This window comes from Centroberyx gerrardi, chromosome 10 (genome assembly GCF_048128805.1).
Source record: "Centroberyx gerrardi isolate f3 chromosome 10, fCenGer3.hap1.cur.20231027, whole genome shotgun sequence".
Classification (NCBI taxonomy): Eukaryota; Metazoa; Chordata; class Actinopteri; order Beryciformes; family Berycidae; genus Centroberyx; species Centroberyx gerrardi.
The window spans coordinates 22494515-22513339 of record NC_136006.1 but is presented as its reverse complement, the minus strand read 5'-3'; the positions used below and the strand labels follow the sequence as shown (position 1 = coordinate 22513339).

Sequence of the window (18825 nt, the reverse complement as noted above, 5' to 3'; positions counted from 1 at the left end):
TCAGCAGCCACCTCATCTAAATGTTACAGGGTTGAGTGTGTGAGTGGCACTCAGTGACCCGTACTCAGTGGGTCACTGGGGTTACAGCTGAGAATGGTGCATCACTACTCACCCTGACGATCTATATCTATCCTATTATATCTGTACTATGATATGATATATATAAGCCTAACTCCTGTTTTAATCATAACATAGATCATAAGCAATGTTATAATAAAATAGATATTCATGGCTTAGGGCTTGATTTCAATCATGTGCCATCAAAATAGCATTTTCATTGGCACACAGGTTTTTTCTCACCTGTGCCCGTTTGGTATTTTTGGTGACTCGTCGTGAACTTCACTGTGCTTAAGTGGGAGGAGAGGCGCAGTAGGGGGTGGGTCAGTAACGATCAAGTAGTGCAGAGCAATTTTGGTGTCAAGGATTACAGGGATTTACTCTTGTGTTTGCTGCTCAGACCATGTCAAAAGCGCATGGCGCAAAGTACAGCTGAGTTCCATGCTATTTTTGTGGCTTTACCAAGCAATGTGCACATGAACACATTGTATTCAAAAGCTTATGAAAACTTTTTTGTGGATGACATGTTACCCAATTTCAGTTGTCATGCCCTTCATTTGACTGCACTTTGTGCAGGGCACCATTGACTCATTAAATCAGAGCCCTTAGTCACCAAGCTCCTCGGGCTCTATGTGTCATCGTGAGCCCCTTGCAGGCTTTTGGTGATTTGGAAACACCATTATTCCTGATTAGTCAGATTTTTCTTGTCATGTTTTATACTGTATGAATCTGTTGTCTGGTTAATTTGATTCTTTTTGTTATGTATTCTACTGTATGTAGCAGTTGTATGTTTAATTTGATTCTCTTTTGTTGTGTTTTATATTGTATGTGACCAAATAAGCCCAACTAGGGACGATCATTGGAAATTAAAAATAGAAATTAAAAGTAGCTATAAATGCTGTGATGCATTACATTGGAAAATTGTTCTACAATGCTGTATGCACACTGTATATGTCCCTATTAAAATGAATAAATAAAAAAATATTTTTAACCTCAGCTGATATCCTTTCTTTCAGCCAGAGCAACTATGCTACAACAATATATCAACTAGCATGCTACAAACAACCAAAAGCTAACAAGCCAACATATCAGCATGCTAAGAGCAGCCAGAGCAAGCATGCTACTAACCTGTTGTTGTTAAAATAGAAAGTTAAATCTAATGAATAACATTTCTGGGAGAGTGAAATGTCTTATAGACAGATACACTTATGAAATTCCTTTGACTTGGATGCATTTAATTGTGAAAATGAAAGCAACATGAGCCTTCTTGGAAGTCTCATAGTGTAAAATGGAGTCTCTAGTGTAGTGGTGTCTAGAGAAGCAACCTCGTGAAAGGAAGCTCTCCACTTCAGATCCCTGTACCTGTCCCCCCCCCTCTCCCCCCGAAAAGCAGGGCAGGGGAAGAATGAGCAAGTCTAAAAAGTGATCCTGTTAAAAATGAATGAACCCCTTTGGCCACTGAATATTTTGTTACTCCTAGTGGTAAAATGTTATCATCATTGACCCCTATTGATTTTGTTGTTTTCCAGTACTGAGTAGTGCACAATTTGCTTGAGAAATCACACATTTTTGGATATCGATATTTAGAGGTAAACGTAATTTTATAGCTCATACATTGAAATTAGTGTAATCATGAGTACCTGTGGCTTTAACTTGATTACTCCACACAGTACTTTGTATTTGAAATAAGTGTCTTGTGTATGTGTTGACAAGGGTGTTAATAGCCTACAGTACAATGGCAGTTCTAGACACCTTCAGCATACATAGTAATGTAATTAAATCTGAGTTTCTAGAGTCAAATTTAGAAAATATCTGAAAGGCTCCCACTCCTTTTTGAATAAAACATAATTTAATTCAACAAGTAAAAGCGGTATTAAAAAGTAAGTTAAATCCATAAATCAGGCTACAATTTAAGTAATCATAGTGTGCTGCCTGTGGATTTCAGCTAGCCCAGTAATAAACTGAATAGAAGTATTGTGCAGCTTCAGGCAGCATTTCATTTAAACAGTTACAAGAAACCTACATTTATTTTATATACATTGAACATTACAGCTAACCTCTAAAAACTGCTAAACCAGAGATGAATATCCATTATTTAAAGTCCATTCTTGCCAAAGGACAATTCTATTCAAAGGATGTGACCCTGTTGGAATATGAGTAAGCAACTCAACACTCCATACGCTTCTATGTTGCTGCGTCAGGAGTTTTAACAATAGAGGGGCACACAGTCTTTGGGTCTGGTCAGGTATAAAAGTAAGGGGTTAAAACAGGCAGGACATCAGTTCACCAACAGCTCTCTCAGATCTGAGAAACCACCACCACCATCAACATGGGCAAGGTAAAAAAAAAAATATATATATATATAATATTGCATGGATATTACACATTAAAGTTAACTGACATTGATTGACACAGTATTAATAGATATGTGATGGAACTGACTGCTGTCATGATAAACACCCATTGATGTTCCTTTTCAGGTTATCTTCTACGAGGACAGGAACTTCCAGGGCCGTCACTATGAGTGCATGAGCGACTGCGCTGACATGTCCTCCTACCTGAGCAGGTGCCACTCCTGCAGGGTGGAGAGCGGCTGCTTCATGGTGTACGACCGCACCAACTACATGGGAAACCAGTACTTCATGAGGAGGGGAGAGTACGCCGACTACATGAGCATGTGGGGATGGCAGGGTGGCATCAGGTCTTGCCGTATGATTCCCATGGTAGGTATAACGCAACCTCAACAACATTTTACAGAGACATGGGCATGTTATTCTGGGAACTAATGTCTTTCCTATTCTCCTCAAACAGCACAGAGGCCAGTTCAGGATGAGGATCTACGAGAGGGAGAACTTCGGTGGTCAGATGCATGAGCTGATGGACGACTGTGACAACATCATGGATCGTTACCGTATGAACGACTGCATGTCCTGCAACGTGATGGACGGCCACTGGCTGATGTACGACCAGCCCAACTACAGAGGCAGGATGATGTACTTCAGGCCTGGAGAGTACAGGAACTTCAGGGAGATGGGCTGGAGCGGCAGCAGGTTCATGAGCATGAGGCGTATCATGGACATGTGCTAAATGTACATTTTAACATCAATAAATGGCATAACTTTTTAAATTCTGGTGTTGTTGTATTTATTACTTATTATTATTATTTATTAAACATACCTACATATATACATATAACATATACTAAATACATCAAGTCTGAAGTCAAACAGCCAAATACTGAATAATTATTTACCGTTTGTATAATTTACCATTTCAACAGGGCAACCTATTCAGACATTATAAGCACTGTTGAAAAATGCATTCTGTGATGAGAGAAAAAGCCTTTCTAAAGACTGTGAGGTACCCAGTCCCTGGAAATGCGGACATAACCTCAGCATTCTGTACACCATAAAAAATGTGATCAATGGTAACTTCATAAAATTGTGGCAACAAAGTGACACGTAATATTATTGAATAGATTTAAAGTCCGACAACATTGATTAAAAATTATTGAATAAGTTAAGTAAAATTTACACAATAAAAGTAAGTCAAGGGTAATGAAAATAGCTGTCAAAATGTGTTGGATTTAGCAATAATATGCTTAAATTTGAGTTGATATAACCTAAAATGTCTATTCAATAATATTACGTGTCACTTGCCACAATTTTATTATTTTGAATCTACTCAATAATATATTTTATATACAGTACTGTGCAAAAGTGTTAGGCACATGTAAAAAAAACAATTCCATAAAGCAAAGATGCTTTCAAAAATAATGAAATGAAAAGTTTCTAAATAAACGTAAATAAATGTAAATTTACTATGAAGAGCAGTCTACTGACACACTAATGCAGAAGACAAATAAACATCTAAGACAAAATGTGTATTAAAAAATCTAGGGTGCCTAAGACTTTTGCACAGTACTGTATATAATTTTTTTTTGTCATAATTTACTAAAGTAGTATTAACACCTCATCATGCATAATAAGAACACCAGGTAACCTTGTCAATACATTTATTTCTGGAACTCAGGACTACAATAAGTTTTCCCAACTATGCAATCATTAAAAGTGCAAAATAGCATAATACAAGTACATTAGTGAACATTTTAACAAACATTACTTCAAATAAGTGCACTGTGTTAGAAAGAGAGAAAAAAAGGGGAGAGTGAGAGAAAGAGAGGTTGTGTGTGTGAACATAGTGTAATTTGTCAGATCATGAAATACCATATCAGCTGCCTGTGCATATGCAAATATTGATTTGAAAACATAAAGGTACTTAGCCTCATACCATAAAGGTATGACTCATCAAAAAAATTTAATAAAATGTTTTCTTCCATGAGACATCTGTGATTAACTGAAGTATGACAAATCTACAAAATAAAATAATATATAATAATAAATTACATGAGATCTCTGGGATAAACGGAACAATTTCAGTCTCAGGAAGGCATACACACTTTGAAACTTGAGCGCTGAAGTCAAAATTTGCAGCTGAATAACAATCAGTTCTGACGGCAACTATTCCCACGTTGTCCTGCAAGGGTCCCTCTTCTTAAGCCAGTAGTTTATTCTTGAGGCTGTGCACTTTTGGGGACAGCCTTGAACAATCCAGTTCCAGGAAAAGTTTCTGGAAGAGTTCAAACGTGTACCTGAGCTCTTTGGGGTAGGCGGGTTCCAGCACATACGTCAAGCCAACAAGCATGGAGCAAGCCTTTGGCACATTACCCAGACAGGTCAGAACTTCCACCGCCTCTGTCAAGATGCCGATGTTCTCTGGACCCTCTGACGCAGCCGTCTTGACCAAGTAGTTCTTCATCATCTGTAATGCAAGGCCCTGCGAGACACTGCCTCCATCCTGAAAAATCACAAAAACAACAACAACTGTCAGGCTACACGGCTCTAGGGGAGATAGATGAGAGAAGAATAGGTTTTATTTCTCATGATTCAGATCTTCCCTAAATTTAGTAGCCTCGCACAGCCAGCTTAAATCTTGGAAGCTCAGCTCTTGCGGGAGCGCGCAATGACAACAAGTAGCGCTGTATTTTGAAAAATGCTAGGTAGCTACCTAAGCTAAATGAGCTGTAGCTGTAGTTTGCAGCTAGTTTGAAAGTAATGCAAAATTGCAACTAGCAGAGCAACTACCAACATAAACATAAACCAACATAGCTATGGACACTATTCATAACTATTCACTATTCATAATTAAGTATTCAGCATCATAACTAAGGACATTCTTATTATTATGCCATTATTATTATTATGTCTTTATTCAGATTATTTTTTATTATTCTTAATTCACATTATTCAGCATTATTCTGTAATTTCTGTGCACTTCAGGCACACATTACATTTGCTTGCTGGTAGAAGCACCGAAACATCCAAAGATTGGTGTTGCACTGAGATTAGATGTGGGCCTCCCATCGTAATAACTTAATTTTCACAAAAATACTAACACCTCGTCTTGTGCTACCTCATTTACATGTCACTCCCATTTCACTGCGCCAGCCCACCCACCCTTGTGCCATGTCAGGTTGTATGGGCATGAAATTATAAAATGAACGGGCAAGCCTGCTTTAAGGTCACAAAGGTGCCAGCATGTTGTAGCGCGGCATGTGAGTCTTTGCGCATCCACAAAGATAAGGCACAGGATGTAGAAACAGCATGTTAGTTACCAAAAGAAACAGCTACATTGTGTAAGTTCTGCATCAATGTCAAAATGGCGACAATCTCATTTTTTTCATCTTTTAACATTTGAATTCACTTACATTGTACTCTTTGAAGAGTTGAACAGGTACTTCACCACGGTGCTCCATCAGGCAGCGTGTGACAACTTGTCGTCACAATGGTGGGATTGCTTGGGGTCTGGAATGGCAAGAGAAAACATTATTCTACACAGACCACATACATGTACATACAATTTATTCAAAGTTCAGCAATAATTTCACATACATTTCCAACAAAATTTTTGAAGAGGGACTGACAGGTTATCTCTAGCAGTACTCGTGGCTTCACTGATTCCTTTACATAGGGCCATCTGTCGCGCGCCGCCACAGTATTGTCACAGCCGCCACAGTATCATAAATAATAAAAATTCAACTGTGAAAAATTAAGTCAATCCATAAAACTACACCAAGAGGCGCACATGATGTTATGTCCCCTTTACAATCCAACGGTCTCTAAAATACGGTAGTTTCCACAGACTGTTACACATGCGTTTCCTGTGACTGTGAAGAGAAGACAAACTTCACAAGGCAAGAAGAGTAACTAAAGCTATATATTACCAACCATAAAGTCATGTTAGACTACCGCAGCTCAATGAGCTTGTATGTTATGTCCTACACCAGTAATAACACTTGTATTTAAATGTTGTATGTAACATGTAGTCCTAATCTATGTGTTTCTCACTTTTACCATATAGCTCTAGTGTGATACATACCTCTAGTGGAGTTATGGTCCACTTTCAAGCACTATAATTTGCATTAACCTCACACCCGCTGTCAATGTGCATATATGCAGTGTTGGGGAAGCTACTTTGAAAATGTAGCTGAGTCAGCTACCAAATACTTCACGGAGAAAGTAGTTGAACTACACAAAGCTATCAAGACAAATTAGATCAGTACACTAAAGCTAATTTTAAAAAGTAGTTCACTACATCCAAACTACTTTGAACATTTTAACATTACATATCTAAATCTGAAATGTCATAGCCTACATTATAAAATGCAATAACATACCACTCTGGTCTGGAGTCAGATGTTAACATACACCAGTGTTTAACGTGTGGGCCTCTATAGTGAATTGCTGAATAAGGGGTTCTCTCAGAGGGGCTATTGACTCTTTTGCGTTTGGTCAGGTATAAAAGGAAAGGGTTAAACAGGTAGGAAAGCAGTACAAGCAGAGCAAGCGTAGCAACAGCAGTCAACATGACCACTACTGGCATGAACATGATGGGCAAGGTACTGTTTTAATATATATAATATATATTTAATCATTAATTGCTCTTTACATGGGATCAATATTACTATATCTTATTCTATCTGTCTTTCTTTCTGAAATGTCTGACCATTATCAATTGACTGTTCCTTTTCAGGTCATCTTCTACGAGGACAGGAACTTCCAGGGCCGTCACTATGAGTGCATGAGCGACTGCGCTGACATGTCCTCCTACCTGAGCAGGTGCCACTCCTGCAGGGTGGAGAGCGGCTGCTTCATGGTGTACGACCGCTCCAACTACATGGGAAACCAGTACTTCATGAGGAGGGGAGAGTACTCCGACTACATGAGCATGTGGGGATGGCAGGGTGGCATCAGGTCTTGCCGTATGATTCCCATGGTAAGCTAAATAGCATTGTGACTTGTAGTGTAGAGGATGCAATCACTCCTAATATCCTCCATTCCTGACATTATCCTGACTCCAATCCTATGCAAACTATCTGTCATATTACAGCACAGAGGCCAGTTCAGGATGAGGATCTACGAGAGGGAGAACTTCGGTGGTCAGATGCATGAGATGATGGACGACTGTGACAACATCATGGATCGTTACCGTATGAACGACTGCATGTCCTGCAACGTGATGGACGGCCACTGGCTGATGTACGACCAGCCCAACTACAGAGGCAGGATGATGTACTTCAGGCCTGGAGAGTACAGGAACTTCAGGGAGATGGGCTGGAGCGGCAACAGGTTCATGAGCATGAGGCGCATCAGGGACATGTGCTAAATGTACATTTTAACATCAATAAATGACATAACTTTTTAAATTCTGGTGTTGTTGTATTTATTACTTATTATTATTATTTATTAAACATACCAATTGTGTGAAAGGTTTTTCCACATTTAATAAATGTTGGATTCTTTTCAACATTTAACAAATGTGTAAATTATTTTTTCACAATAACAAATAATAAATGTCACTTTTTTTTTTTTTACATATGTGTTTAAAGTACAGTGACAACTGCACCTGTTGTAAAGCAGGCTCATAGGATGCGAAGCAGTGCAACAAATCAGCTGATTCCATTTCTATATGGTGTTGCCACCATATAGAAATATTTGATGTAGCTTAAACTGCTCATTCATTGTAACTTCAAGTCCAAATAGTATGGTACGAAGAGAACAAGACAAACGCAAACTGAATCAGTTTGTTCATGTCCCAAAAAATGAATCAGCTGAGACACAAGATATTTCAGCTAAATTTGTGCTTATTAGTTCATATTACTTCGCTTGCCAGCGCTCCTAATCAATATGCAACAGAGCTGCCACCTGGTGGGCAAAGCATTAACTGGCCTTTAAGCTGGTTAAAAGCCCTAGCGACTTCTGAGCAACTTCCGAATTGGAGAGAGAGAACAATGGTTACAATGTAACTCACTGTTCTTTATTGTATCGAGAGTATCTCACCATCCAACTACATATTCCATATGTAGGGGGAACTCTGTAAGACACACCGCGAATAAGTGGAGCAGTGTCAGACCCCCAAAGACACCCATACCCATAGATATGTGAGCTATATACATGGCTGGTGCTGAAGAAACTATTTACAAATGTACACTATTCACACCCCCCTCGGCTGGCAGGTACAGCCAGACGCTATTCCCTGCCACCGGGCCCCAGGGCGCAAGATGCTAGTGACCCCGCAAGACGCAAAGGCCAGTTCACAGGGGGGGAAGGGGCCATTCAAGTTAGCCCACCATACGCTAAGCTAACTGAAAAGGTAAGAGACTACACCCCCTCAGAGGCCACTGATGACCAGGCCGAAGACTGCGGGGGGAACTGGCAATACCAGCCATTACTATGGCTGAGCTTCCCCCAATACCAACTCCCCAAAGGATGCAGTGGTAGGCACATTCAGCCTGTAGAATCTGGTGAGGTAGACAGAGCCAACCAAGTAGCTGCTGAGCAGATCTCAGCCAGGGAGGCACCTCACCACAGAGCCCAAGCGTTTGTGACGCTGCATGTGGAGTGATGCCAGAGGCCAGGTGGCACTGGTGCTTCCGTCTCCTTGTTTGCATGCTGGATCACTTTCACGATCCAATGGGACAGCCTTGCTGGCCTGGACAATCGTGAAACAAACAAAAAGTTGATCTGTCTTCCTGTGAGCCCGTGTAAGACTAATGTACATCCGCAATGCTCTAACAGTACATAACAATGACTGCTCCCGTACCCCTTCCCGGGGGGAATAAGGGGGGCGGAGCTCCAACAGTTAATTCAGGTAGAAACTCAGAGAGTACCTTTGGGAGGTAGGGTTCAGATGGAGCATCACTCCTCTGTCCTTTGGTCTGAATCTGCAAAGGCTCTCATGCACAGAAAGAGCCTGCAGCTTCTCCACCCTCTTGCTGAAGTCAGTGCCAACAGAAAGTTTTGAGCAACCATCTCAGGATAGCCAACTCAAGGGGTTCAAAACGGCTGCGCTGCAGAGCCGTCAGGACTTTCTCCAAATCCCAAGGTGGAACTGCAGGTTTGCTGTAGGCTCTAAGCCTATGCACATCCTTCCAGCCGCTTTGATCGCAACAACCAGCCCTTTAAGGGTTGATGAAGACTCCCACTATCCAATTGCTCCTGCAGAAACAGCAGGAGGTCCTCAGCTGTGCAAGTGATAGGATTTACTTGATGTGCCTCACACCAAAGAGGAATACATTGCCCTTGTGGATGGGGTCTGAGCACCTTGCATGGTCTGTACCACAGACTGTGAGAGCCCCATGGCTAGGAGTCCCACCCTCTCAGGGGCCAGGCCCAGAGCTGCAGCCCAGATTGGAAAGAAACAGGACTGTTTCACCCGAACAGCTGAGTTAAAGAGAGAAAGGCAACACCTCTGAAAGTGCAAGTGGGCATCACCGCGCAATACTTTCTATGATGTGCCTCTATCTACCACCCACTTCTCTCATCTGGATAGTTTAACCCCGGAGACATAAGCGGCCTCGCAATACCACCTAGCAGTAACCACTGATTTAGATTGGTGGAGGCGACAGCAATCCAGAGAGGGGCCAAACGACCAGCTCTCGCTTCCAATCCACTAGGTTGTGGATCACTGCTATTGCCAACACTTCTGTACGTTAAAACTTCTTTCTTATCACACACTCTGAACTGCTCAGTGAAGATCAAAAAACCAGAGTAATTATGCACACCTGCGTCTTTTATGCTGGTACCGTGCCAGCACAGCTGGTGTGTCTTAAACAATTGTCTAAGTTACCTATAAGGTGGGTACTTTCCCCCGTACATATAAACATTTATTAAATGTGGAAAAGCCTTTAACACATTTGTTAAAGGTCCCATATTGTGTAAAACAGGATTTCCCTTGCCTCTTTGATTATAAAGGAGTTGGATGTGCTATCTAAACATGGTGAAAGTATCAAAACGCACGGTAGCCAACTAAATCCACACAATCCATATTAGAAAAACGAGCCTCTAAACAAGCTGTTTGGACTTCCATAACTTTGTGGCGTCACAAAGGTTCGCTCATTATCATTTTTGTAAGAAATAATAGGCTAACAAAGCGTTTGAGCGGTTGTCATTGTTTATTACCTGTCTGCTGCCTGCTCTGCCATGTCTGTGGTGTCTCAAGTTTCACTCTTGAAACGGTTAGCCAATCAGAACAGAGGGGTCATTAATATTAATAAGCAACAGAAACAGCCTGTTCTTGGCAAGGCTCAGAGAGATGCTGGAAAATGAATTGAGTGTAAAAATGGATTGAGAGTGTTTTTGGTACATGACACCACACAAACTGTTTTTAATGGTCCTCAAGACAAAAAATCAAACACTGGAAAGTGTAGAATATGGGACTTTTAAATGTTGGGAAAAAAATCAAACATTGTGGAAAAACCTTCAAGAAATGGTTCAGACATTTATCAAATATTCTATTTTGATATATACTGTACATATTTAGCATATAAGTAAATTCAGAAAAGTAAAATTAATTACTTTTGGCTTAAATGTGAGATAATTTCTGACATTTAGCTACATAATAATAATTTGCACCTGAAAATATATATATATATATATTTTTATCACAATTTGCACCCCACATACCAATACTTCCATGCTGTTACTGATATCAATGTGGCAAATTCAGATTATGATGTAAAATTAATATGGGCATCTGATATTTGCTGAGATATTGACTATGCCTCCTTCATAATGTTTGCACATTTCATGTCCATTTTTTTTTTTTTTTGCATTTTTTAATCACAAAATCAATAAATGCCAACATTGCGCTGGTAATTTTAGAGAAACACAAAGATATTTGCCATTTTTTCAGTCATTGTCAAAACAAAGTGATTTATATCCCCCTTATGTGTCTTTTTCCTGGCCTGGTATCTTCATCCTCCTCTGTACTCTCTTCAGCCATTGCTATTGCACAGTTAAGCATGGCAGTGGAGTAGATCATGCAGCATGCGTACACAACAGTAATTTGGCACGTTAATGCATTCTTTCTCATGCATGGCTAGCTGTTAAACATTGCATTTAACATGCAATAGCATATTAAATAACATGCACAATCCAAGGTCCAAATGAGTTCTTTCTGGTTTAATAAATCACAGTTTACAACTAATACATCTTAAATTACATATTTATTAGGTTGAATGCCCAAAACATCTTCACCCCAGTTACTTTCATGTTTTACACACCGTAAATTAGAATCTTCAATTTTAGCATCATTGTCATAAGCACACGTTTCCTGCATAAGAAGCCCGAGGAAAAAGCCCAAGGAAACTATAGCAAAATTTCCATGGACTACTTTTTCATGTACAAGCAGGCCCACTTCCATATCACATATAATGCAACTGCCTGAGGTGTACTTCCATTATGATATGAAATCACTCTATCGTCTCCATTTCCTGTCTCTCTTCACATTACTTTAGTCTGATGAGTGGTCCAGTTTCCTCTCTTTTATACATTCAATTTGTAGTGCTACTGCATGGTTGTGGAGCACCGAACTGTAAGAATAGACATCCTCTTCTTTAATTTCATCTACCTCTTCACCCCTCTTCTCCTTGTCATGATCATCATCATTACTACCTCCACTACCACCATTATTATTATGAATACAAGGCACATGCATACATAGTGCAAAAGACTAAGGACTTGGATAAATCACAACTGAATACAATCAACATTATTGCCACGCTAACAAAACATAATTACAGGACTGTTAGCTATGTAACAACCTTAATTAGTATACAATATCATGACAGAAACGTAATAGCAAATAAAATTGTGATTAATGATTTAAATAATCTACATTTAATGATGGTGAGAGAGATTTTTCAACATCTGCAAACAAAATTGTTTGGAGATCTCTTCAAAAAGAATCTCATGAGATTTATCCTAAAATGGTTACAATTACTAATTACCATATACCATATTCAATATATTGAATTGTACTGAACAGTACTATGACTAACCTCTGGTAACATAGGGTTTTAAACAGCTGATAATCATGATTCACTTGTGATTATTATTATTTCTTTATAGACAATGAACCATGTAGTCTTCAACTCTAATACATGTAGTTGTTTCTCTGCTATTAAATTTGTACTTGACATGTTTAAGGTAGCTGAAAAAATAAACTTCGGTCATACAGTTATGCATTGTATTGGGAAATCAGACTACCACATACACATGTAGGGATACTCTTGTCTATAAATTCTCAATTTACCACTCAGAAGGTTATACAGTGTGTTTTCAGATATGTGAAAGAGACTATTGTCTGTTACATTGTATTGTAACAAAAAATGCTCATTGTATTGACTTCCCTATGGAAAACTCTATTCTAAAGTCTTCTAGGGGATCCAGTCACATAGAAATGTGACAAACACCCTTTAGCACTCTATAGGCCTCTATACCATGTTGCTGGGTCAGGGGTTTACACAATGGGGGCCACAGATTCTTTGAGTTTGGTCAGGTATAAAAGTAAGAGTTAAAACAGGACAACCATCAGTGCAGCAGTGACACAGTTCTGAGGAGCAAACACCACCACCACCATGACCATGGGCAAGGTAAGCACAGTGATCTCACCTCATATTTTCAAATGCTAATCAAAGTAAACACATATTACTCTTGGTCTTTAACCTCTCTTTGCCATATTTAATTCTTTTTAGATCATCTTCTACGAGGACAGGAACTTCCAGGGCCGTCACTATGAGTGCATGAGCGACTGCTCTGACATGTCCTCCTACATGAGCAGGTGCCACTCCTGCAGGGTGGAGAGCGGCTACTTCATGGTGTACGACCGCACCAACTACATGGGAAACCAGTACTTCATGAGGAGGGGAGAGTACTCCGACTACATGAGCATGTGGGGATGGAGAGACTGCATCAGGTCCTGCCGCATGATCCCCATGGTAAGCTAAATAGCACTGTGACTTTTAGTGTAGAGGATGCACTGACTCCTAATATCCTCCATTCCTGACATTATCCTGACTCCAATCCTATGCAAACACTTCAATAAAACTATCTGTCATATTACAGCACAGAGGCCAGTTCAGGATGAGGATCTACGAGAGGGAGAACTTCGGTGGTCAGATGCATGAGATGATGGACGACTGTGACAACATCATGGATCGTTACCGTATGAACGACTGCATGTCCTGCAACGTGATGGACGGCCACTGGATGATGTACGAGCAGCCCAACTACAGAGGCAGGATGATGTACATGAGGCCTGGAGAGTACAGGAACTTCAGGGACATGGGCTGGAGCGGCATGAGGTTCATGAGCATGAGGCGCATCATGGACTCCATGATGTAAATCACCTGTGTAAAATATGTCTAAATCAACCACAAATGATTAAAACTTTTTTTTTGACAACATTTCCTTTTTAACTGTTGTTTTATTTCATCATGTTAACCTAGTAGAAAATGGGTCAACCATGGGACTACAAAGTAAATAACAAGGTGTACAATGATTTTTAGCACACAAAATAAATACTTATTCTATAAAATTAACTCTTGAGATTATAGAAACATATTGTTATTGCTATTTGGAATATTAACAAATATGTTAGACTAGGTGTATACATACCTTATAATGACACAGGTGTTGCTTGTGTGCCGGTTACTGCTTAAACCCTCAATACAGAAATCTACAAAGATCATCTGGTTTGAGAGGTTAGCAATAGCTCATAACAGTCACGCACAATTTGTCTGAAGGATGGAATCATCCCTAATTTCCGATTTCTACATCTATTTAGTTACAGTATCAGTAGTTTACAATTGTCTCAGTGCTAAAATTGGTTGATGAAAGAGATGTGGTTCAGTGGGATTATTTTTGTTTTGTCATGTCACTTAAAGTAGTTGATACTGTCATAGGAAATGTCTCATGAATAAGCAGCAACTCTACTGGATATTTTTGTCCTCAAACTTCCCACAGTGACCAGGGTTCGAATCCGGCCCGACCCGGTCATTTGCTGCATGTCCTCCCCTCTCTCTCTCTAACACTGTCTCTATCAATAAAGCATAAAATGCCTAAAAATAATTAAAAAAAAAAAAAACTTAGTATGAACTTTCAGCTAAAGACAAAGGAGTTAGTTGAAGAAGTATCTTTAAATAAATGCAAATTTTACAAGTCAAGGTTATGGTACATTTAACTGTGTGTTAATTTACTGTACATACTGTACTGTGAATTAATCTCATCATCAGGCCTAACCCAGCCAAAGGCAACACAGTCTCATAAAATTTTGAGAAATGAGCATGAACTCTGAAATGCATATTACTTGTTGTGGACACACATTTTGTGAACATACGTTCCTCCACCACAAATTGGACTCTATGACAGCAGTGTCAAGTGGACGCACCATTTTCACCTGTTAATCAATCTAAGCTAACGATTAGGTTTAGGCAAGTATACAACTAAATTGGTAATTGGGTTAAGAAAGGTAAAAAAAAAAAAAAAAAAAAAGGCTTTGGTCATGGTTACACAAGAAAAACTTTAGCTAAAAATTTAAATTCACTCACTGTAGAAATCTGCTTGGTATGAGTTGGGAATTGAACCTGAGTTTAAGAGGCATATAATGGGGCATAAAATGTATAATGGGGCATAAAATGTAGGCCCAACCATGAACCATGAAAAAGAGAGCATTGCTCTCAGTGAAACTCCCCTGAATAAATAAAGGTTAAAAAAAAAAAAAAAAAAAAAAAAAAAATTAAGATGGCAAATTATCTCATAATCTAGGGTTTTGTTTTTAGAAACATTTTAATTGAGTTGGTTTCACAACTCTCCAATGACTATACACATTCAAGGTGAGAAAAACACAGAGCACTTACAAAGGGACATTGATAATGTTGCTACATTATACATCAGAGACAAGTTGATATCTTACACACAATATGCAAAATTGTACCAGACCAACACAGGAAAAAGTTTCAACAACCGTGACCTGTATACACCTAAAACCCTTCACTGATTTTCACACTGTATTGAAAACCAGGTCCTGGATGTAAAAGTAAATAATGAATACATTGTCACAATACCAGCAAGTGTCTATGCAATGGTTTTAAGAAACAAAACCATTTCCACAGTGTTACAAAATGTGTACAAGGTTGAACTAACATGATATGGCATGATATGAACCTAGCCTATCTACATTGCTAGCTACACATTATTTCCTTTGCAGGTAACTATGTAGGCCTACATTCTCAAATTGACACACTTCACAAATTTATTTCATATGAGAAATTGAGTTATATGAATATGTTAGTGATGCAAAGGATATTAGTATCATGTTGTCATTATGGTTTGCAGTAGCTAGGCTATGTGTTAAAAATGTGGTTTTAAATAAAGAATTACCCAGTATTCAATGCAGCAAGGTTACTAACTTTTTCACTGTCACATCCTCATATTAGTATAAAGAATGTCAGAAATCAAGCTAGTTGGCTGATTGATTAACACAGATGAGACACTTGAAAAGAGGGTTCTATCTATCTATCTATCTATCTATCTATCTATCTATCTATCTATCTATATATCTATTTATCTATCTATGTTAGCATTTAGGCCCTACACGTCATAACACTTGCAAACTAACCACAGCTAGCCAGCAAATGCACAGTTACAGAAATATTTTGAACTCTCTCTCTACTTGGGTTCAGATGCCCCAAAATGCTATTTTAAGGGTTTTGTCAATGCCGGCATTTTAGCACTTTTACAAACATCACAGAAATGTTACTGCACATACAGAAAATATATTACAGAAATATCAAGAATATACAAATTAAATAATGATATCCTGATTTGCTTGAGTAGTCTTCCTTCTCAACAGGTGTGAGACTTGAGGGAAGGAGCAGTGTAAAGGTCACAACCTCTACATCTCCAGACAGCTGTGGACATGCAGCCTGTCTTTGGACCTCATCACAGGAGTCCTATGATAGACACACATGATAGTTACAATGTAAATAGTATGTTGGTTGTCAAATAAATGTAACCTATATACTTGTAAACAGGCAATACATGTCAGCCTTTTGCTGCAATCTACTTTCCTGTACAGTTATCATTAAAACATGGGTCATTAGCTATTGGGCGTAACATTTTGATAGCATATTTGCAGAGTCAACCTGGCAAGAAGCAATAGACTGGGACAAATATTGGAACCTAGGTATATAGCCATATTGTTTGTGATTCATGTATCTTTACTGAATCAAGTTTACACAGCTACACGACGGTAGTAACATCATTAGCCAAGGGTAGCTAGCAAAGCTTTCCTAAGAAATGCATTTTACAGAGTAACATTCATTTTCAGTGCCAGCCACTCATTTCTAATTTTAGTAAGGTAGCCATTTTGACATTTTTGTGGGCACATTATCATTATAAGACCAGAAATGTCTGTTACACAAATAGTAAAATAGCACAAACTTACCTGGCATGAAGACATTTGACATCAGACTATTGTTTGATCAGGTGTTAATCAGGTGCACCATGACCAACAGTGCTGAAACCGTGGTGTTTCAAAGCAATATACAGAATATTCTTACTATTTCAGAAGAATATGCTTATATATACATATAATATATACTAAATACGTCAAGTCTGAAGTCAAACAGCCAAATACTGAATAATTATGTACCGTTTGTATAATTTACCATTTCAACAGGGCAACCTATTCAGACATTATAAGCACTGTTGAAAAATGCATTCTGTGATGAGAGAAAAAGCCTTTCTAAAGACTGTGAGGTACCCAGTCCCTGGAAATGCGGACATAACCTCAGCATTCTGTAGGCCTCTATAGTGAATTGCTGAATAAGGGGTTCTCTCAGAGGGGCTATTGACTCTTTTGTGTTTGGTCAGGTATAAAAGGAAAGGGTTAAACAGGTAGGAAAGCAGTACAAGCAGAGCAAGCATAGCAACAGCAGTCAACATGACCACTACTGGCATGAACATGATGGGCAAGGTACTGTTTTAATATATATAATATATATTTAATCATTAATTGCTCTTTACATGGGATCAATATTACTATATCTTATTCTATCTGTCTTTCTTTCTGAAATGTCTGACCATTATCAATTGACTGTTCCTTTTCAGGTCATCTTCTACGAGGACAGGAACTTCCAGGGCCGTCACTATGAGTGCATGAGCGACTGCGCTGACATGTCCTCCTACCTGAGCAGGTGCCACTCCTGCAGGGTGGAGAGCGGCTGCTTCATGGTGTACGACCGCACCAACTACATGGGAAACCAGTACTTCATGAGGAGGGGAGAGTACTCCGACTACATGAGCATGTGGGGATGGAGCGGTGGCATCAGGTCTTGCCGTATGATTCCCATGGTAAGCTAAATAACATTGTGACTTGTAGTGTAGAGGATGCAATCACTCCTAATATCCTCCATTCCTGACTCCAATCCTATGCAAACTATCTGTCATATTACAGCACAGAGGCCAGTTCAGGATGAGGATCTACGAGAGGGAGAACTTCGGTGGTCAGATGCATGAGATGATGGACGACTGTGACAACATCATGGATCGTTACCGTATGAACGACTGCATGTCCTGCAATGTGATGGACGGCCACTGGCTGATGTACGACCAGCCCAACTACAGAGGCAGGATGATGTACTTCAGGCCTGGAGAGTACAGGAACTTCAGGGAGATGGGCTGGAGTGGCAACAGGTTCATGAGCATGAGGCGTATCATGGATTCTTGGTACTAAATGTTCACTAAATGAATAAATTCCTCTAAATAAAATAATCCACTGAACCATTTTGACTCCCTTTTTTTGTTTACAAAAGGTTTTGTGTAAATAATTTTTGGTTATTTATATTTCCTGCTATCAAACATTCCTTCATATAAAGGAATGTAGTGTCAAGTTCACAAGTGCAGCTTGTCGCTCAACTGTCACAATGAAGGATTATCACCCAAAAAATCAAAATAATCACTGAAAACATTATACAAGTAAATCTTTTGCTGGGTTATGAAATGCAGTGTTTTTGAAATGAAATGCTATTTAGAAGGCAGGCAGCTGTCTCACTAACAATTTCTCATTTACAAATATCATTAAAATGATGACAAATTTGCACAGACCATACCCTTCTCAAAATTCAAGGTTGAATGTAGTTTTAGGATTAGGCCTAATTCATAAATGCATGTACTGGGTAATTAATTAAATATAAACACCATACTGATATTCATAATGTTTAGTTGAAAATGAATGAATGTTGCTAATTTTGGAATTCAACTATGTGTATAATATAATTATTTGACCTGTTCCAGTGTGGTATCTGCCAAATTGACTGTGGCACATAAAAAGTTACCTAGTTTTCAAGCATAATTCAAAAGTGCT

The 18825-nt window shown here is 39.0% G+C and overlaps 4 protein-coding genes across 6 annotated transcripts; all 4 read left to right on the top strand.

Moving 5' to 3' along the window:
- Positions 1–2374: 2374 nt before the first annotated feature.
- LOC139927450 (gamma-crystallin M3-like) lies at positions 2375–3144 on the top strand. Its single transcript, XM_071919591.2, has 3 exons — positions 2375–2395; positions 2538–2780; positions 2869–3144. Exons 1-3 carry the CDS (start codon positions 2387–2389, stop codon positions 3142–3144), a joined length of 528 nt encoding a protein of 175 aa, XP_071775692.1. The 5' UTR covers positions 2375–2386.
- A 2469-nt stretch (positions 3145–5613) lies between these two features.
- LOC139927430 (gamma-crystallin M3-like) lies at positions 5614–7782 on the top strand. Of its 2 annotated transcripts, none has more exons than XM_071919568.1 (3): positions 5614–5625; positions 7150–7392; positions 7507–7782. In XM_071919568.1, exons 1-3 carry the CDS (start codon positions 5614–5616, stop codon positions 7780–7782), a joined length of 531 nt encoding a protein of 176 aa, XP_071775669.1. The 2 variants fall into 2 exon arrangements, with proteins under 2 accessions (XP_071775669.1, XP_071775668.1); XM_071919567.1 differs by lacking the exon at positions 5614–5625 and adding an exon at positions 6983–7015.
- A 2816-nt stretch (positions 7783–10598) lies between these two features.
- On the top strand, positions 10599–13802 carry LOC139927432 (gamma-crystallin M3-like). 2 transcript variants are annotated; one of them, XM_071919569.1, is made up of 3 exons: positions 10599–10616; positions 13154–13396; positions 13524–13802. In XM_071919569.1, the coding sequence occupies exons 1-3, from the start codon at positions 10599–10601 to the stop codon at positions 13800–13802; spliced, it is 540 nt and encodes a 179-aa protein (XP_071775670.1). The 2 variants fall into 2 exon arrangements, with proteins under 2 accessions (XP_071775670.1, XP_071775671.1); XM_071919570.1 differs by lacking the exon at positions 10599–10616 and adding an exon at positions 13037–13051.
- Positions 13803–17403: 3601 nt separating this feature from the next.
- LOC139927447 (gamma-crystallin M3-like) lies at positions 17404–18195 on the top strand. Its single transcript, XM_071919586.1, has 3 exons — positions 17404–17436; positions 17571–17813; positions 17917–18195. Exons 1-3 carry the CDS (start codon positions 17404–17406, stop codon positions 18193–18195), a joined length of 555 nt encoding a protein of 184 aa, XP_071775687.1.
- Positions 18196–18825: the final 630 nt, after the last annotated feature.